The following is a 20,973-nucleotide window of genomic DNA, read 5'->3' as shown; positions in this document are numbered from 1 at the left end:
ACGGCATTATATTAGTTAGAAGTATCTAAACGTAACTGCTGAGCTTGGTAACAATTGGTCAAACGGCCTAGACATGTTCATATATACACTGCAGATATTAATTCTTTTGTCAACTTTTTTCAACTTAAAATAATATTTACAAAAAGAATATAATCGTAAAAAATATATATATTATAATCACTGCTTTACTGCTGCAATGATAGCACGAAATAGATGCAGCATTGCGCTATTACTGTGACTTGCCTACGTGGAGTGTAATAGCGTTTTGTCCCTGTACATCATACTTTTCCTGTTAGCAAATGAGTGATGCCGTTTATATATCTAACACCGTTCAAAGGAAAAAAGTTTCGAATCGTGATAAAGTGACTTGGGATACACATCGAAAGTTGATACATAGTTAATCTGGTCGTCTTTCACTTACGATTTTCATCTCGACTTTCATCTATCTAACTCCGTTCTCGAGTCGTGTCGCGTTGCTGTAACCAAATGAACCGAACCTATTCGAATAATTTTTCTATAAACGCGATATTTACGAGGACGTGCTTAACTAGCAAGAAACCTTAATACTCCGCCCCATCTCCTGACTTCATCTGCCCTTCGTAACTTATAAATTTATTTCACCAATACTGCTGAGATGTTCTGACGATCAGCCAAATTAACGTACCGGTTTGTGCGACGATTTTAAGGCACAAAGTAGAGCTCGAAATCTTTTTCTGTGCCGATGTTTATTTTTCCTATTTATTTTCATGACGACGTTGCTTTATTCAAAATTTCCTGTAGTTGTAGTCTGATTTACATGTTGAGTTTTACTGTCAAATCTGTTTTCAGTATGCTTATGCCACAACTCTCAAAAGTTTCCTTTACCTAGGAACATTTTGCTGATCTTAACTGGTGAAATCAGTTTCAAAAAGTATTTTTATGGGATCAGATAACAGCAATTATTTTCGCACTTTTATTTAAACAAATCTTACATCGAGTCATTCAATCGTTAGGTTTAGAGACTTCCGTCACATACAGGGTCATCACAACCAATCTAACACGGATCCCATTTCAAATATTAATAGTAGACTATTATTAAGCAGTAGTCGTTGATCATCTCTTCCTGGAGGAGGCTAACCACTACTTCTGGTCGAATTAACTTCAGCCTGTATCTGCAAAAGATCGTTTATCCTATCTGACCCACCGGTATGGTTGTATTCAAAATAGGAAAATTACATAATACGAGGTTATTGGCGAGCACGAAATATAATTAAAGTTGTTTTCGAGGCTGCAGAGTTTAAATATCTAGTCCATTTTTTTGCGGAATATGATTGGTTGGCAGATTACCATTTTTGATATTCGGCTGTGAATGAAGCAGTTTGTTAGTGCTAACATTAGAATCAGATGCGATATCTTAAAAAATTTAAAATATCGTATTTCCAATTGGTTTGTACTTGACCAATGGTATTCTGCTATTTCGTATGTTTCGAGTATCGCAATAAATGTGACATTGGTAAGCCGAAATAACCTAACTCTTTATATGGTTTTCGTTTGAATATTTGTTATATTATACTGTTTGAATTATATAACTACAAACATTACTTTACATAAGAATTTATCATATCGAGTGTCCAATCTACTCATTTTTAAAATGTTCTTCCTCTACCGAACAAAATGTAACAAGTTGTAAAACTTGTTACATTGGTAAATCGGCGCGATAAACCCTTGCGTAAAATAACGTATGTATTTATATAAATCGAATAATATAATAGAACTATTAGAAATACTAAATAATTTACCAATCTTAATGTTTTTACTTATTTTTTCCCTGAGCAACGCCGGGGTTTTTTTTTTTTTTTACTTTTTAGTGTTTCCTATGGTGGAAAATCAATTTGGTGATAAGGAAGTTTTTCCTGGATGATGATGCAGTTTTCATCGTACGAAATATGTGAAAAAAATATTTAAAAAAATTAACGTTAATTCTATACCTTGGCCACCAAACAGATTTAAATAATATTTAAATCTGTTATTAAACTGAAAATTTTAATGGATGAAAAACGACCTACCACAAAGGAAAAATTGAAAATTGCTTTGTTACAGAGTTGAAAAGAAATTCATGATGACATAAACTTGACGAATTATGGCCATTACGCATTGAAGCTGTTATAAATGCTAAAGTGACCCAATAAAATTTAAAAGAATTTCCGTTTCATTGTTTTATTACTACGTTCGAAAACTTTTCCCAAAAATAAAAATTTTCGGAAAATTTTCCCAGACTAAATTGTCGAGATTTCAATTTATTATATTACTAATTGTTTTCTCAGCGTGGTATTTTCAATAACAAAAGCTCTTGGCATTAGAAATAAACTCCAAAGTTTTAATAACTCTACGGTTCGTCGTTAACAAAGAAGAAAATTCCTGTAATCAATAATAAGGTTTGCCTAATTTTTGATGTTCGAAAACTTTTTTCTATAGATTGCATTTATTTAACATTTAACTAACGCCTGACGCAGTTTAACCTTACAGGATCGCATCCCAATAAGAAACAAGTAACTCAGTTTAGAAAAATAATAATATATATGTAAAGAGAGAAACCTCTCTTTTAATTTGGGTTTTGCCGCGCGTCGCGCTGTCATCGACATGGCACGTGTGGAAGAGAAATATGGCGTCATTCGATATATCATTGTAAATTGTCAAGACAAAGGAATCGATTTAGAAAAAAATAAACTTTAAATGTCGTTTCTTTGTTTACAGGTGAGCATGCCCATTACATATTAAAAGTGTTACTTTGCTAATGTAAATTTAAAACTAAAAAAATAAAAACTTTGTTTACAGAGCAACATATCGTAGTTTATTTCGTTTGTCTAGTCTTTTCCCTTTCTGGAAGATAATATAAGCCTTATATATAAATAACATTCTACTTTTTCTATTGATTACAGGCCCTGTTATCAAGGCAAATTTAGTGTAATATACGCTATTGAACTTTACTGTACTTACTCAACATACGTATACTTACCTAACATAAGAAACGGAATAGCCATATTTATATCGACATACTCCATTCCACAATACAACAGTAATCCAAAGGCAGAAGCTGTGGAAATAGATGCCGAAAGACAAGCTGCGATACCCAGTAAAGGTTTGCTAGCGACACCTCTAGAACACGACGACAGTGCCGAAAAACATACCATAACAGCACCGAGTATTAATGTCAGATACCAAGAATTCTGACTGATTGTGTTTACTTCGTTGTCAAATGTGCCTCCGACGGAAACAGAAAATTTAATATATTTAAATTTTAAATCGGATAACTTTGCTAAAACTTCATTTTCCCATCTGGACGAAATTTGGCTCTTCTCTTCTGTGCCAGAATCCAGTTGATATACGAGTCTTACTGCTTTGAAGTCTCTCACTAAATTATTTTTGTCTATAAACATTCCTCCTAAGTTTATCAGAGGTATTATGGGCTCTCCTTCAGTCTTCTCGAATGGATACCTGTGGAATAGAATTACAACGTAATGAAATTTCCTTTTGTCACGAAAATGATATTAATAAATCTGCTTATACTTTCATTAGTGAATTATATATTGTCAAAAACTTTATTTTTTCATCTAATATTGTATTTATAAATCAATCGTAGTCAAGTAATTTTTTATCTAAAGGATGCTGTAACTGTAAATACGTTAGCTGTTAAATTTAAATATTTTAAGTGCTTAATATGATTCTGCGTTATGAATAAAAAAATTCGTTTTATTTTTCGTCATTAAATATTTGAATCAACCAAATTTATTACTAAAAATAATTGTGGTACGTTAAAATTCATTATTTAAATGGAAGATATTGAAAGTTTATAGCAATATCGAAAGGAAGACAAATAAAACGTTTGCATTTACGTTCATTATAAAGCTTTAATACTGAATTTTAATACTGAAAATACTAAAGATTATTGAAATGAATTAAGGTTGCATGAGCGAAAGACTTTCTGTGGGAAACTTACTCCTAAACACTTGAGAAGAGTCAGAAAACTCCCAGTGATAAGCTAGTCAATTAGGTAAGAACCCTCCTCGACAAATTACAAGTGTTCAGAGATTTTTTCTTTTCGACTACTTTAAGATTAGTGATAATAATGATGCTTCGTGGTAGCAGTTTTTATATGTGAAAGAAAATAACAGAATAATTGTGTACAGTTTTTAAAACTTTTACAAAGAAATTGCGAATTCGGGAAGTGAGCTTTCATAATGGTCAAAGGAGCTTAAAATGAATTGTTGTGTTATTATACATTTGGTTAACTACAATAAATATTAAACATCTTTTTAATAAGGATAACCTTGTAGTTATTCGTCAATAATATATTTGAATTAAAATATCAATTTAGATCAATTTAAAATTAGAGAATGGAAAGATAATGTTGAAATGAAAAACATTATTATTTACTTGTGATATTAATTTGGGACAGATTTAACCTGTCGAAATAGTAATAAATAATAAACAAAATTTCCACTCGGAATTTTCGTTTGGAAAAATGTACAAATGTACAGATCTCATCTAAGCTGCACACTTATTCTTGTACTGTACATAAGTAATATAAAACTAGTAAATTTGCCTATTAGAAATGACGAGTTATGTAACGTTTAGTAAAATGAAAATAACTAAAATACGGAACTAAGTACAATATTACTAACTGCAACTAAGGGATTAGAAGACAAAGGCGTGTTTTTGGATATGAAGCAAACACGAAAATCACTTGTTAGGCGGAGCGCACGAGGGTAGCGAGGCGCACGTTACAGTGGCAGTAAGTCGGCAACGAGGTACAGTACAATTGACGAGTTTACGTATGATTCAAATCAAACTGGAATAATCTGACAGAAGCTCATTTAGCGCGGCTTCCTAATCGCGGCTTCCTACTACGAAGATGCTTTTCGCTTATTGGAGTTTATAATAATTATTATTTATACTAGTTCTGATGGAAGTAAACGACGCTTTAGGATTCTTGCATTCTTTTTGGCAAGAAAAGGACTTTCTTTTAATTCATCAAACTGTGTATTTCAATCCGGATCATCGTTCTTGTCTATACTGAACGAAGTTTGTTATTTATCTTTGTTTTAATTTTTGTTTTTCTTCAATTTTATTTGAACTTATTTAAATTTAGTAACACCTATGAAAAGTAGAGCCTGCTGCAATCGTCTGACACCGACGTGGCAAGAGTTGCGCCACTTTTATATGGTGTCACCTCAACAGGAGTTATCGCGTACAGTAAGTTCTCATTCGTTCCGTTTTAAAGTGACATGTCACATGCTAGATGGTGTGTCAGATGACTTTGGAGTAAACTCCGGCTTAAAAGCAAAGAAAGTAATAACAACATCATCAGCTAACCCGATATACATTAAAGCAATACACCAACGAAAGCCAAATTATTGGGATAGAAACGGCTATAATAATAATAGTAATTTATAAGATAATTTATAAGATGTTAGTTTTTTTAGTAATTTATAGTTTATCTACAATTTATAATTTATTTTGGCTGTACAATAGATTATCATTTATAGAATTTCAAGACTGAATACATATTTGAACTCAGGGGACCGAGACGAGTTCAACGGTACTCTACTTTTGGACCGGAGAAAAAAAATAAGAAAGTTATCATACTTTTTTAATGCTATTATACAGACGGCACCGTAGTTGCTGGTACCGTCATCTTACGGTAAAGTCTGCAAACCATGACGTCAGACTACGATCATCTTGTTCTTGTTCTTGTTCTTGTACGTGGGTTTATGTTGGAAGGTACTACGATCATCTCCCGGAAGGATAGGATAGGTTTGTTGGACAAGCCGCGAAAGCGGCGCGTAGTACTAGCCGACTATTACGTAGTACTCGCCGTAATACTAGCGAGCGTGTCGGCGGCTGAGGGGCCGTAGGTCCCGAGGTCGAAGAGCCCGGGAGCGTGCGAAAAGGTCTTAACTCCAACTGCAGACGATCGGTGTGCTCGTGGATCAACATTTTCTTCTTCTTTTTTTACAGAGTTTATATGGAGGTTGCGGCCGGATCAACATCTGCCTCTGTTGAAGGTATATATGGCCGACTTGCCGGACGCGATTGGCTAAGGGGAGAGAGCGACGCGACTCCCAATCATCGCGCGATCGCCGAAAAAAGTATAATAACTTTTTTATTTTTCGTCTCCGGTCCAAAAGTAGAGTATCATTGAACTCGTCTCGGTCCCCTCAGTTCAGATATACAATCAAAGTCTCGAAATTCCGTAGGTGGCAATCTATAGTATCCCTTTTATTTTTTAGTGATTTGTTGGTAATTTTAAGATAATTTGATAATTTCCAGTTAGTTCCGAATTATTTAAATTATTTAATTAAAAAATTATAATTATTAAGTTTAGCAAGAGATGGCGCCTAACGCCTAACTCTAGTACCAAATTATCTTATAAATTATTATTATTTTTATAGCCGTTTCTAGCCTGATAATTCGGCTTTGGTTGGTGTATTGAAAGTAATAAGTTTCTAACCTTGAATCGAAAATACTGGAGATTGTTGTGTAAGTACTAAATAACATAAAAGTAAGTCTCAACAGTGTACACCGCGTGCGCTGCTAAACACTAGCGATCTTTGCTGTTTTATTCAATAACTACTCACATTTTAATAAACAAAAAAAAATAATTTTTAATCAATAATGTATAACACATAATTTAAAATATTTTAACGCGTTGCTAATAACTTAAGGAAAGTTCTGTCGTTTCTACAAAAGTAATTGCTTATAAGTTTATTTCACTTTCTTTTCTGCAAAAAACCTCGTTATAAGTTTAATTGAATAATTGTATATTATTATTATGTTGGGTTAAGTGAGAGATACTCGGTTAACACCGGTGGTTGTGTACTATGCCGGACCAAAGTCAAGGCATAGTAACCAAAACAGAAATTAAAGAAGTGTATCAGTGTGTGTGTCTGTATTCAGGAATTTTCTCACAATATGACATGTATTCAATATAGTGGCCTTCTGTAGTGTGATGTATGTGTTTCTATTCAATTCTAATGTGCCCAGGCTTTTGTGTAGTGTGTGTGGTATGACACCTGTAGAGGAGAGAACAACAGGTACAATAAGCACCCTATCCATCCTCCACAGATGCCTTATTTCCTGGGCGAGTTCTGTGTACTTGCTAATTTTTTCAGTGCATGCGTTTTGTATATTGTGAGTGTTTGGAATGGATATGTCTATAATGTATGTGATTTTATTGTGTTTGTCAATGAGTGTGATGTCTGGTCTGTTGTGGTAAATTGTTTTAATATTATTATTATGTTGGGTTAAGCTAGATATACTCGGTTAACACCGGTGGCTAAGTACTATGCCGGACCAAAGTCAAGGCATAGTAACCAAAACAGAAATTAAAGAAGTGTATCAGTGTGTGTGTCTGTATTCAGGAATTTTCTCACAATATGACATGTATTCAATATAGTGGCCTTCTGTAGAGTGATATATGTGTTTCTATTCAATTCTAATGTGCCCAGGCTTTTGTGTAGTGTGTGTGGTATGACACCTGTAGAGGAGAGAACAACAGGTACAATAAGCACCCTATCCATCCTCCACAGATGCCTTATTTCCTGGGCGAGTTCTGTGTACTTGCTAATTTTTTCAGTGCATGCGTTTTGTATATTGTGAGTGTTTGGAATGGATATGTCTATAATGTATGTGATTTTATTGTGTTTGTCAATGAGTGTGATGTCTGGTCTGTTGTGGTAAATTGTTTTATCTGTGATTATGGCTCTGTCGTAGTACATTTTGTGCGTGTTGTTTTCCAATACTGTCTGTAGAATGTATTTGTAATATGGTTCGTGGATGTCTACTAATTTGTGTTTCCTTGCAAGCTCTTGGTGTATTATATTTGCTACTTGATTATGTCTGTGTAAATAATCTGTTTGTGCCAAGAGCTTGCAACCAGAGGTGATGTGTTGTATAGTTTCTGGCATGATGTGACATTTTCTGCATGTGTCATTTGTGAGTGTTGCATCTTTGAGTATGTGTTTTCTGTAGTTTTTAGTATTTATGACCTGATCCTGTATGGCAATCATGAATCCTTCCGTCTCCCCAAAGAGGCATCCCCGAGCTAACCAGCTGTTTGACGCAGTTTTGTCAACAAAATCCTGGGCCAGATCGTAAGGATGCCTGCCATGGAGTGCCTTTCGAGCCCACGATTGCTTAATGGTGTCTATGCTTTTTATATGTTGTGTTGTGTCCATATGATGTGAGTGTAAGTTTAATGGTGTGTTATTCGAGTCTGCTAGAGTTACTGCTTTATGTAATTGTGATGTTTCTTGTTTTTTGTAGAAAAACTCTCGCAGTGACTGTATTTGTTTGTAGTGAAGGTTAACTATGTCAATCAGGCCACGTCCGCCATCTTTACGTGGAAGGGTTAATCTTTCTGTGGCGGATTTAGGATGATGTTGTTTATGCTTAGTAAGTGTTGTTCTTGTTTTCCTTTGGAGTTGCTCAAGATCTGTGTGAGTCCAATGTATAACTCCAAAAGAATATGTGAGTACTGGGATGACATATGTGTTTATTGCTTTAACTGTGTGTTTTGCATTTAATTGTGTTCTGAGAATAGCATTTAACCTACTTTGGTATTCTTTAATTAATCTTTGCTTTATTTGTGTATGTTCTGTTAGTTTGGCCTGTTGGAATCCTAAATACTTGTAGAACTCGCCCTCTTCCATGGATTCAATAATGTCTCCATTTCCAAGTGCAAAATCTTCTTTCTTCAGGATTCCTTTTTCTATGTGAACTGTTTTGCATTTATCTAGGCCAAATTCCATTTGTATGTCCTTGGTGTATGAATGTGTGATTTGTAGGAGTTGATGAAGTTGTTTTTGTGTGGATGCATAAAGTTTTATGTCATCCATGTACATGAGATGTGACAGTGTAAACTGTGTTGTTTTTTTGTGTCTAATATTGTAACCATATTGCGTGTTGTTTAACATGTTGGATAATGGGTTCAGGGCTAAGCAGAACCAGAGAGGACTCAAGGAATCTCCTTGAAAAATTCCTCGCCTAATAAAAATTTGGTTTGTTTGTATGGAAGTGTTACTAACCCTGAGATGTAGTGTTGTTCTCCAGTGCTGCATAGTGTTTTGAAAGAATGCAATGAGTGATGGATGTATTTTGTACATGTGTAGAATATGTAGCAGCCAACTGTGTGGAACACTGTCGAATGCTTTTCTGTAGTCTATATATGCCATGTGTATGTTTCTGTGTTGTCTGTGTGCTTGCCGTAGAATGACTGAATCTATGAGTAACTGTTCTTTGCATCCCCTGTGGTTTCTACGACAACCTTTTTGTTGTTCTGTTAGAATGTCGTGTTCTTCAACATGTTTGTATATTTTGTTTGCAATACAGGATGTCAATAATTTGTAGAGTGTTGGAAGACATGTAATTGGTCTGTATTGTGTGGGGTCTGTGGTATTGTTGTTTTTAGGTTTCATGTAGGTGATGCCCTGAGTAAGAAAATTTGGCATGTCTTGTGGATTGATGATGATGTGTGTTAGATGTTTAGCTAGTTCCTGGTGCAGTGATGTGAACTTTTTGTACCAGAAATTGTGAATGTTGTCTACACCAGGTGTCTTCCAGTTGTGTGTTCTGTTAACAGTGTATTGGAAATCATGTATGTTTATTTCAACACAGGGCATAGTTGGTATGTTGTGTAAGTTTTTGTTCTCCTCCTCGATCCATCCTGCTTCAGCATTGTGCGTGACAGCACTGGACCAAAGAGAAGACCAATATGTTGTGAGTTCTTCTTCTGTTGGTGTGCCACTGTGCTGTGTATCAGTGTTTGCTTTGTTATTAATTTGTCTGTAAAAGAGTTTTTCATTGTTTGTAAATAATTTATTTTGTTGTTTTCGTAGTGTACATGTTTTGTATCGTTTGAGTCTACGTGCTTTGGCAGCAAGTTTTTGTTTTAGTGTATCAATGTATTCTGTAATGCGTGTGTTGTGATGTTCATGTTTTGTGTGTGTTTTTATTTTCTTGAAAATGTTTTTGAGCTGTTTCCTTAATTTGGGTGTTATGTTGTTTTTAGTGTATTGTGTTAGCCTGCCTAATTGCTGTCTAATGTCATTTATTTGTGTTTCTATTCTTCTCTGCCAGGCAGGCTTGTGATAGAATTGTGTTTTCTGTGTATTTGTCTGTGATTGTACTTTCAGTCCATGGTGTGTCACTACTGTGACTGCCCCAGCATAAACTAATGTATGAATGTCTGCGAGTGTAGAAATTGAATGAATGTAGTGTGGTAGTAAGTGAGTGTTTACATAATTTAGTGTTTTTCCTACTTTCTTTGACGTGTTGATTTTTGGTATTCGTGGTCGTTGTGTGGGATCTGTACCTGTATATTTAGTGAGTGTTTCCTGAAATATAAGTGAGAGCGTATTAACTAAATCCAAGTCTATGTTATCAGTGATGGATGAGGAAGTGTCTGTAGTATCATTAGTGGTAATTGTTGTATGTGTGTTATTATCAATGCTTGTTGCTGGATTATCCTGACAGGTTACATGATCTTCATTAATGTTAGATGTTTCTGTCTGTTGATGTATTTGATCAGCAACCTGTTGTTTGATAAGTTCAAGTGTTGTTTGTGGAATAAGGTTGTTGTGTATAATTGTTCTTTTTTGATCAACAACCCTTTGTTCGGTGACAGTGAGATGAGGATACTGTTGCGTGAATCTATGGTGTAGTTGTTGTCTGTATGCTGTCATGTTTGTTTCGAGTTTTGTGATGGTGTAATAATTACGGATGATAAACTCGTTCATTTCTACTGTCCATTTCATCCGTTGGCGTGGTTTTCCGGCCTTTGTGGTCTGTGGATGCATTGCCACAGAAACACCAAGGCTGGGTTGGTTCCTCACATCTGTTGAGGGCATTGCAGTAGCCATGCTTGGGCCGGTGCTGCTTTCGCCACCGGTAACCAAGGGAGACTGTGACCTATTTTTCGAACGTGAGCCTCTGCCTAACCCACGAACGCGGACCTTGTTAACCCGGGCGACGTCCGAGCCGGTATCACACTTTGATCTAGTTATTACCATGATGAATATCTCCACAGAATGTGGGTGTGGTCACTCTTAGCTTCATTTCTCCCCATAGACCTTACTGGCATGAATGTCCCTACCAGGAGCTTATGCTCCAGCCTGCATTGCCCTATGGATCAGTAAAATTACTGGGCTCTCCCACCACGACCAGGTGGTGACCCTGGGAGAGTTATTATTATTATTATTATTATTATTACTATTTCCAGAGTTGTGCCTAGATATTCCTCTACCTGAGACACAAGATATGCGTGCCGCTAAGTACAATGCAAAATTAAATTTGTTATTGTACAGTACATATATATTTAAGAAAGAAATGTTCAGGTATCTGTTTTAAAGTACTGTATAAGTGTATAGAAATTTTTACTAGTAGTAACCAGTTTCATGTCCCGAAAAATAATACATAAAATAAATTTTACAAATTATTTTCACATTACTGACGATACACAAATTCTAAAACACAGTATTTAATTAAGCTCATTCAATGTTATGTTCCAGTTTCTTCAGAACGTGTAGAAAGACCAACTGAATTCGATCGCATAGAGTAGCTTTTTAAATTTCAAATCTATATATAATTGAGATGGGGGATAATGATTATAATAAGCTCGGAGACAAAACGGTTAGGAGTTTAAAATTGAAATTTGGTACACAGTTAGAATACGTCACGAGAACGCTCAGTATACTAAGACAGGATTTTCCGAAATTTCTCTCCGCGGGGAGAGGGAAAAGTTTAAGGCTCATTCTGAAGAACACGGCTTTAACTGTACTATTTTAGATGCGGTTTTTTTTGCGTTTTGACTGCGTATTACTTGAGTATGTCATTAGAATTCACATTAAGAAGGGATTTTTGAAAATTGCATTTTCCGAGGAAAGAGGAGAAAAGAGTTAGTTTTTGTGAGTATAAAGTGTGAATAATAAAGTAAATAGTGACACATATAGTATGCATTTTGGCAATTAATAAGTATTTTAATAATTTCTACTCTTCGGGTAAGCCAAAAACAATAAATCCAAAATAAACGAATTCAAACGAATATTTGAATTCGTTCCAAATTCCAAAATTTAAAAAATTCTAAACATAATGTTCAAACAGAGGGTTTTTTTAATTTTAAAATTTAAAATTAATCATTTTATTTAAGTCAGATTATCATCAAGTAAATTAATTCTCCATTATAATGAAAAATCTTTTGAGTCTTTTATTTTTTAGGTTACTTAAATAAATTTTTTTTTAAATACGAAAGATTTATTAAAATCATTATTGAATTTTAACTCAATAAGTTAATATTAAACTCAGCGTTTTTAAACACTTAATGAAACATCAAACACCTTCTATCGCTGAGAAATGTTTATTTAACGAAACACTAACGTTTTCAGCCTCGTAGAATAGGCCATCTTCAGGTGTAATTGAATTCGAACGGGTTTTAAAACTGTAACGATGGAACTTCCGAAAATTACACATTCAAATTTAAAACGAAAATTAAAGATAAATTACCACATAAATAACAAAATAAAATATACTAAATACACTGAAGCAACAACGATATAAATAATATAATAAAATAAACAAAATAAAATAAAATAAAAATTAAATAAATACATAAAAATGCATTAAAATACAGTAGAGCATCGATTATCCGACTTAATTGGGGACTGGGGTTGGTCGTATAACTGAAAAGTCGGATAATCGAAAAGTATGAAAAAGTACATTATTAGTATAGTGTATTAGGCCTGGTTTAAATACTAGCCTCCCTTTCATGGTCGAGCCAGTGCTGTCAGCTAAAACATGCAAAAATTTAACAAAAATAATATTAAAGTAGCCAAGATATAACCAAATATTGTAGCGCCACATCACTAGCGGACATTTGAATTTGCCGACAAGAACGCAGTCGGATAATCGATAAGTCGGTTAATCGGGAGTCGGATAATCGAGGCTCTACTGTATAAGGGCAGGTACGGACTAAGAATTTTTATATTTTAATTTTTTTTTTTTTATGTAGAATTTCATGCAGAAGCTAATACATCCGCATTCCTGGCATTAATACAACCATCCTTTAATTTACTTTTACAGATTTCAATTTTTTCTTCGTGCAAAGCTAATGATGAGGACCGCATGGTCTTGAAGATAGTTGTTTCACTCCATTTAACCACCGACAAAACCTCCGCTTGTGCCATACTTGACAAAACTGTGTTGCAGTGCCCTTTATGAGTGTAATACTTGTGTTTCTTAAGTGTAAGGGGCCGTCCATAAATTACGTAAAGGCGATCTCGACCATTCTAGACCCCCACCCACCCCTGTGTAAGAAACCGTAATATTTTCTTTGATCCCCCTCCTCTTCCCTATCTTACGTAATATTTAGGCATAATTTTATAGAAAGATTTTAACGAAAATAAATTTTTTAATGAAACCCTAAAAACTTTAGGTCCAAAATATATAATTATTAATTAGTTAATTAATATGTACTGTTATTTATAAAAGACTATGTTAACAAATTTAAAAATATAAAAATTTAATAAATTCGATGAACAATTTATTTTAAGAACTTTATTTTTTAATTATTAACAATCTTTTTATTATTATCATCATTAATCAACATCATAATATTCATTTTTATATTAATTTTAATTTTTACAAAAGGACGCAAAATACTTTGACAGATTGACTAAATTGACAGATTGATCGTCATACAAAATAAAACAAGAGAGAATAGAAACCACATTCCGTTGCCCTATTAATTACATCTTGGCTAAGGCCAAGAAAATAAACTACATGCTGATAAAATGTGATAGGTGCACCGGGGGACTAAATCATAAAGCTTATAAAACTCTATATAATGGGGCAATACAACCAATGCTACTTTACGCTGCCTCTAGCTGGGGTCGTGTAACTAGTAAAAATTCAGTAGCAAGTAAATTACTCTCTCTTCAAGGACAATTTGCCATCAGAATTTCAAAGTGCTGCAGAACTGTTTCTACTAATGCCTCTCTGATTCTAGCAGAGCTCCTTCCTTTGCCACTATGTATTGTAGAAAAGGTTCTAAACTACTACATCAGAACTACAAACATCAAGACTCAACAACAGTCTCTACTCCTGTCTACGGCTGTTCACATGCTACCATATTGCAATTACCCTATCTCTGATCATCATCCTGTAAACAAGGTTATCCCCAGGGTACATTCCTCCATGGATAACCATGCAGACATTAATATCTACACAGATGGGTCCAAAAGCCCCCTTCATGTCTGTCAAGTATCTGTATCTTCCTCCAAACTGACATATTTTGCCCAAAATATGTTAGAAGATACAGATACCCCCCACATATCAAGCTGAAGAAGACGCTGTCTGCCAAGCTGTTCAGTGGGCCACTTTACTACCAAACAAAACTCTATTAACATTTACAGTGATTCTTAGTCCGTCCTAAAATTTCTAATAAATACCAATTTCAATAGCAATAAAATCACATATATCCAGCAACATATGAAAAATCTTGTAAATAAGATAACTTTTATGTTTGTTCGTGGCCATACTAGCATCCTAGGAAATGAAAAAGCCGACTTTGAGGCTAAGTCAGCTGCGAAGGACAGACTTGGACTACACTCACAATTCTCTCACGCAGCAGCTTTAAAAATTATATTTATGACAACGCTATGCAAAAGTGGAATCAACAATAGTTGAGCAGTAAAACTGGTAGAATAACAAGATCTTATTTTCCTAGTGTTGAATGCAGGTTCTCATCACCACTTAGAGATTTAACGTTTGCTACTACTCAACTACTTACTGCGCATGTATAAACGGACAGAAACTGTCTCTTGCTTTTGTTCTACAGATAACCTAGACACCGTCGACAATATGATCTATTATTGTCCAATTTACGATCAAGATAGATTTATTCTGAAATTAGAAATCTTTACGCTTGATTTCAGTGGCCATGTCCACTCGATAAGCTTGTTCAGAAGCCACTGTTTGATACTTTTTACAAATATGTTCAAAAAATACGGAAGATAAGATTATTTATAATTTATAATTTCTAGTTTTACATTTTAGTTTTCACTAAAAATCAAATACTAATTTTATGTTTACTTTGTATCATGTATTTCGGTTTATGTATTCTTAGTGTTATATACCCATAGGAGTGGTGCACTTATTGAAATAAAAAAAAAAAAAAACAGTGAGAAACCCCTACACGGCTTTCCTCCCATGATAAAAAATGTGTAGAGAGTGAGTCTACTAGCGTTATTATTCTATCACGTCACATCTGATGGCGTCAATACAACAAGCGTTCTTAATAGAAACCGCCAAATTAAAGCCAGATTCAAAACTCCACCACTCAACGAGATCAAAAAATAAAAACGAATATTACGTAAGACGAGATCTATTACCCACCTATTCCTGAGTAAGATATCGTAAGAAATCCTTGATCCCCACCCACCCCAAAATACCTTACGTAATTTATGGACGGCCCCTAATAGCCAAATTCATTCTTGTGACCCCAATATAGTTCTTCTTAATTCCTAATCGCTGGTTTTCAAATGGAATTCTGTATACGCCCGCGTTTTCTTCTTTCTTAAGCTTGTCTTTTTTATTTCTGAGAATACTCTACAAAATTGGAGCTTTTTTGTAGACTAGTTTTGGAGTGTTTTTGTCCGAAACTTGTTTCATGGTTTCCTTGATGTGTTTATTATATGTGAACTTGGCGATTTTAAATTGATTTGTTTGGGTTCTTAATTTTTGCGTCCTTCATATCATTTAATTAGTCCTTCTATTGTACTCATTTTATATCCCAAGTTTGAAGCTATTTCTTTGACTCTATTAATCTTTTTTCACCCTATCTAGTACATTAGCGTAATATGAATACGCTCTTCTAATGAGTGCACGAAAAGCGGACAGTTTGTATCCGTACGGCTCTTTCGAGTTAGCCGGAATGTAAAGTGTACAACGTGTTGGTTTTACGTAAATACCCGTTGTGATAAATCTCCTTTCAATCGGATGTCTATATCCACAAAATGTATCCGTTCGTGACATTTTTGTTCCAGTTTAAGTTTTCATCTATCTTTGTTGCTGCTGTTGATTACTTTTTACGAACTGGTATATTCTCTTGCCATTTTTCCAAATAATGCACACATCATCCACATAACTTTTGTAAAATACAATATCCATTCTAAACTTATTAATAATGTGTTTTTCTAAGTTGCAACAAACATTGCTGCCTACTTCATTTGAAATGAATCTATGTAAACGTTTTTCCAGAGTGTATGTGGGTTCTCTGCATTTCTCAACCACAGGTCTGACCTCCTTGCTTTCCTTATGTATTTTCGAAAATGCAAATAATCTTGGCATCCTTGGCATCGGGTTATGAGATCTTTTAAGGAAAGTTAATATGGAGCTTAAAGGTGTTCTTTCAAGGGTTTTTTACTCTTCTGTCTACGTTTGTAACAATTTTTCATTGACCCGCTCACATTCCGTTCTTTTAATGTATTCTTCTAAGAATTTGTCGTAGCTTTTTCTTTCCATCATCCATCTTTCCTTAGTGCTTACTTCTGTCAGTTCGTGTTAGGACCAAATCATTGCCATTCAACCATTGCTTTGTGCGCTTTAGCTGTTTCATTTCATTATTTTTGTCCTGAAGGTGTGATTTTTAAGAACAGTCTTTCTTTCTAAATTATTGAATTCTGAGATTCCTCTCTTCATTTCCGCCATTAAAGTTTGCCATATGTTTTCTGTCTTCCGGAAAGAAAAGAAAAACAACATAAACCCATCACCTTTCGTTTTATGGACCAAGTAGAGATCTCAACGGAAATTAAGGAAATTTTCCAAAAAGGCACCAACTTCGTTCCGGATAACATACGTAATACAATTAATTAATTTTGTGAATATGAATGAGTGTCATATCTGTAGATTTAAGACTGTTTTCACAGAAAAATTAAAAACAGATGGAAATATTAACCGATCTAATGATAGCCAGAATATTATACCTCATAAGTTAATTTAAAATGATTTTAATGTAAGATATTCTATTCTAAAATGTATAAAAAGTACAAGTTGCCAAACAACTATACCGAAGCAATCTTATTTTCAAATCAGTTATATTATATCACAAGGAAATTCTCGATAAACGTGTTATTTTGGAACCTTGAGATCAAAATCTTGTTTGTGATCTTCGCTTTAGATTTTAAAATAAAATTATTTGTTTTTATAATATCCATCATGACTATTGTAAGAGGGCTTTAATGTTTTTTATTGTATGCACTGTACATCGATCTTGATTTCACAGCGATTAATATAACCATTAAATGTTATTCGCATCCAATGCAGGTAAATTACCTCTAGATTTTACTACACTAGAAACGTATTAAACTCTTTACGTTTTGTTTTTGTGATGACAAAGTACTTGTTGCAGAATTGTATAAGTGTATTAGAACGTAAAGAAAATTGAGAAAATCAAAAAATAAAAGCTGATCAATGCAAATATAAGCTACGAAAACTGTTTTAAATGAAATAAAAATTTAATTTTGCTTATTCTCTGGTCTGGTCGAATTATTTTCCACAACGATAGCTGCAACCAAATAAATTCGTTACTAGTTTTGTTAAAGATAGTATCAGCAAACTAGTTTTCTACGTTACTAAAGGCAACTAAATTCAAAAACAAACAAAAAACTGCTGGCAACGTTGTTGCTGGACTTTTCCTCCATTCTTTATTTGTTTTTATTCTAAATAATTGCTACTATTACGCATTAGATGAGAAAAAATTATTCATAAAAAGTTTAATCATTTTTCACTTAAAAAAATGAGCGGTCATTTAACTATTTCAGAAATATATCCCTTTCTCTTTTTTTCAACACATGATCTTTCGGTTTCCGGAGACCTTGAAACGTGGAAAAATACAAAAACCGTCGAAGGATTTTCCCCGATGTATGGATGTTGAAGTATATCTGTGAGTGGCATGATTTTTTGACCCATTTTGCGGGTCAACAACCATTCCTGCTCCTTTTGTGAGCAATTTTAAATTCGAGTCTAACAATGTTAAGATTTTGTGCAAGATCAATTGTTTGAATGTTGGCCGTACTTTTCCTCTCTTATATACTACAGCCGGGAAAGTAATATAGTGAAGAAAATAATCGTAAAGTGTTAAACTAGTTTACTAAATATTTTTTATTTTATATCAATTGCCATACATTTACTTACGATACAAAATACATTTCTGTGATAATTTCCGTTTTATTTTTACGTAAAACAAAATAAAACGAAATTCTTTGAAATTTTTCAGTTTATTGTTATTCAGTAAGTGTTTATTTTTCCTGTACTAATTCTTTCCTGCCTACATTTAAAGCCATCTCAGTGTATTATATGATTAAAAGTACGTTTCAAAATTTCCAAGACGTGATAATTTATTGGCACATTTATAATTCTGTACACATACATTAGGCCTATAAACGAAGGACTTGGCACATATTCTAGTAAGTAGTTACAGTTCCTGCTTGTCTTGTGCTCTGCATTTTATATGATATAGGCGCCAGAATTTCTAATTTCGTACGCATTTAAATGAGAATAATTTAAAATAGTTCATATTTGGAATTTAGTTAAGATTTGCATTAAACGTTAAAAAATATATTTTTATATTACCTTTCATTTATTATTTTTATGGAAACATTAGAATTTCTCATAATTAGTCAAGTCAGAACCAGTGTATCTGCTTCGAGATTAGTGTCAAGAGTTTCCTCCTCGAAACAATTAATTTCACTTTTACGTAATGGAAAAAGTTGAAGTTATCATTTCTCGATCTGCGTGCTACTACTTGACATTTCGAATAGGGAAGTAATGATTTTGGCTTTAGGTTTTTACGTTTTGAGTAATGAGATATGTCACGAATATATTGTTTTAAAGCTCGCTCGAAATTTCTCAGCGATTTAACCGATGCACTAAAACTAATGCGCGTATACGTAATCGAAATCACGTCGTCGTTTTTTTCTCTTTCTCTCTTATATATTCTATCATTATAATTTAAACACAAGATTTCCGCGATTTCCGACCTCGTTTGGGAACTCACAGACGTAGACGAGCAGGATATATAGGAGTTACCGCAGGTTTCTGGTAGGAGCCTAACCAAGGACGACCTTCGAGAAGTGGCAGAACAAGGAATTCATGTAGAAGTGGAAAGTAGAGATTACGAAAACGAAGAATTCAAAAAATTTCTCTACAGATTTCCTTAGTAAAATTTGGTAACAATAATCGAAAGCGTTTATCAAATTATAGCGAATAATCCAGATTTTGAAAGGAGTGCAAAAGCAAGACGAAGCGTTTTCGATGCCATCGCTTGCTACCGACATTTTCTCAAGGAAAGAAAAAAAAACAGCGAAAAATGAAAGAAGACGATTTCATTGTAAAAAAAATCAAGAATTTCAGAAAAGTCACGACCATCACAAAAAAATGAACTATACGTTTTTGTGTGCGTATGTTTATGTATTATTTAACACATATTATTCTACAAATTAGCATAGAAATAACTTAAAATTAAAATAGAATTTGTTTATTTTTGGTCGCGTGATCTTGTTTCCCTAATTACTCTATGTTAAAATGACCTCGTTTAACGCTGTTTCGTTTAGCGTTTTGTCGTCTAGAAACGCATCCCCCGCGTTACGCGGGGTGTTCCTGTATTTTAAAATGTCGAATAATAGAAATTTAAAAATTTTATATTGTAATAATTCAATTGATAACTTTAGAAAAATCGCTTATATTATATAATATTCAAATCCGATATTTAGTTATATATATATGTAGATGACTTACGAAATTCATTGCGGAAAATTACCGACTTTAATAAATTAATGAAGTAAAAACCGTAAAATTTTTTTTTTAATATCTGAGATCTATATAAGAATAATAAGTATACGCGATGAAATATGAAGGCTAATCAAATCCGGTGTATTGTATTTAGTGTGATTTCCGACACTACTGTTTATCCTTTCCCCCCTGTTCTATGAGAAAAGCATCACACGAAGACCCTGGACAGAAGAGCAAGAATTAGAGGCAAACTGAAAACTGCAAACCATGGGTTAATTGTTCGTTTGTTGTTGTCGTAGGTTTTTTATAAAACACAGGAAAAAAGATAAATAGTGTACGATGTATTGTACACAGTGTCAGAAATCACACTGTGTACAATACATCGAAGTAATAAGTGTAATGTATTAACTTTAAATATTCGTCGTGTTACATTTTTACATCGATTCATTGCATTATAAATTAGAAATATATGTGTTCTGCAAATACATCCCCCAGTTCCATTTAAAGATTAGTGACATAAATTCTAACGTTTTATATTTTCTATTTATTATTAACCATTTATTGTAATCTCTGTTGATTATTTTCGTTTACATTTACCTTAATCATAACAATTTTTTTCTATAAAATATAATTTTTGACATTACAACTATAGCAAAAGTAATTTATTATACTAAAATCAGTCGTATTTTTTCGAAACACGATATGTTCGTTACATTTTTACGATGCATTTTTATCTTGAAGCCTAAAATACTTAAAATTTTTTATATAATAAAACAAAATTATTTGTGAATTTTTAATTAATCTTCTAATTTTAAAAGCCGTTTCACATTTAAAATGTTTGGTAAGAAAACAAATGTTTAATTACAAAACTTAAACAGAACAATTAAGCATTTTAATTTTAACACTTGATAGTATTACAGTTAAATATATTTTTAGAAATGGTAGGTATTTAAGTTTAATTGAATATTTTTTATTTTTTTTATTATTAATAAAGTTTTTATAAAGTTTTAAAACAGAATTTCAAAAAACTAATATCGTGTCGTGCCCAAACTATGGCCGTCGGGTATAATTCCTTATTAATAGAATTATTAAAGACATTTTGTTTTAAAGAAGAATCTTTCAATTTAACTAAACTGTTTTTGTCTTTATGCG

The 20,973-nt window shown here is 33.4% G+C and overlaps 1 protein-coding gene across 1 annotated transcript in view; it reads right to left on the bottom strand.

Annotated features, from left to right (window-relative positions):
* Positions 1 to 20,973, bottom strand: part of LOC136987471 (patched domain-containing protein 3-like) — a 31,405-nt gene that overhangs the window by 6,030 nt on the left and 4,402 nt on the right. Inside the window, exon 3 of the mRNA XM_067285206.1 lies at positions 2,996 to 3,474. Within this exon, the coding sequence (XP_067141307.1) occupies positions 2,996 to 3,474 (479 nt within the window). The remainder of the gene's footprint in view (positions 1 to 2,995; positions 3,475 to 20,973) is intronic.

This window comes from Centruroides vittatus, unplaced genomic scaffold (genome assembly GCF_030686945.1).
Source record: "Centruroides vittatus isolate TY-2023 unplaced genomic scaffold, ASM3068694v2 scaffold_211, whole genome shotgun sequence".
In the NCBI taxonomy this organism is placed as follows: domain Eukaryota; kingdom Metazoa; phylum Arthropoda; class Arachnida; order Scorpiones; family Buthidae; genus Centruroides; species Centruroides vittatus.
Note: the sequence above shows the minus strand (reverse complement) of the source record. Positions and strands in the feature narration are given on the sequence as shown.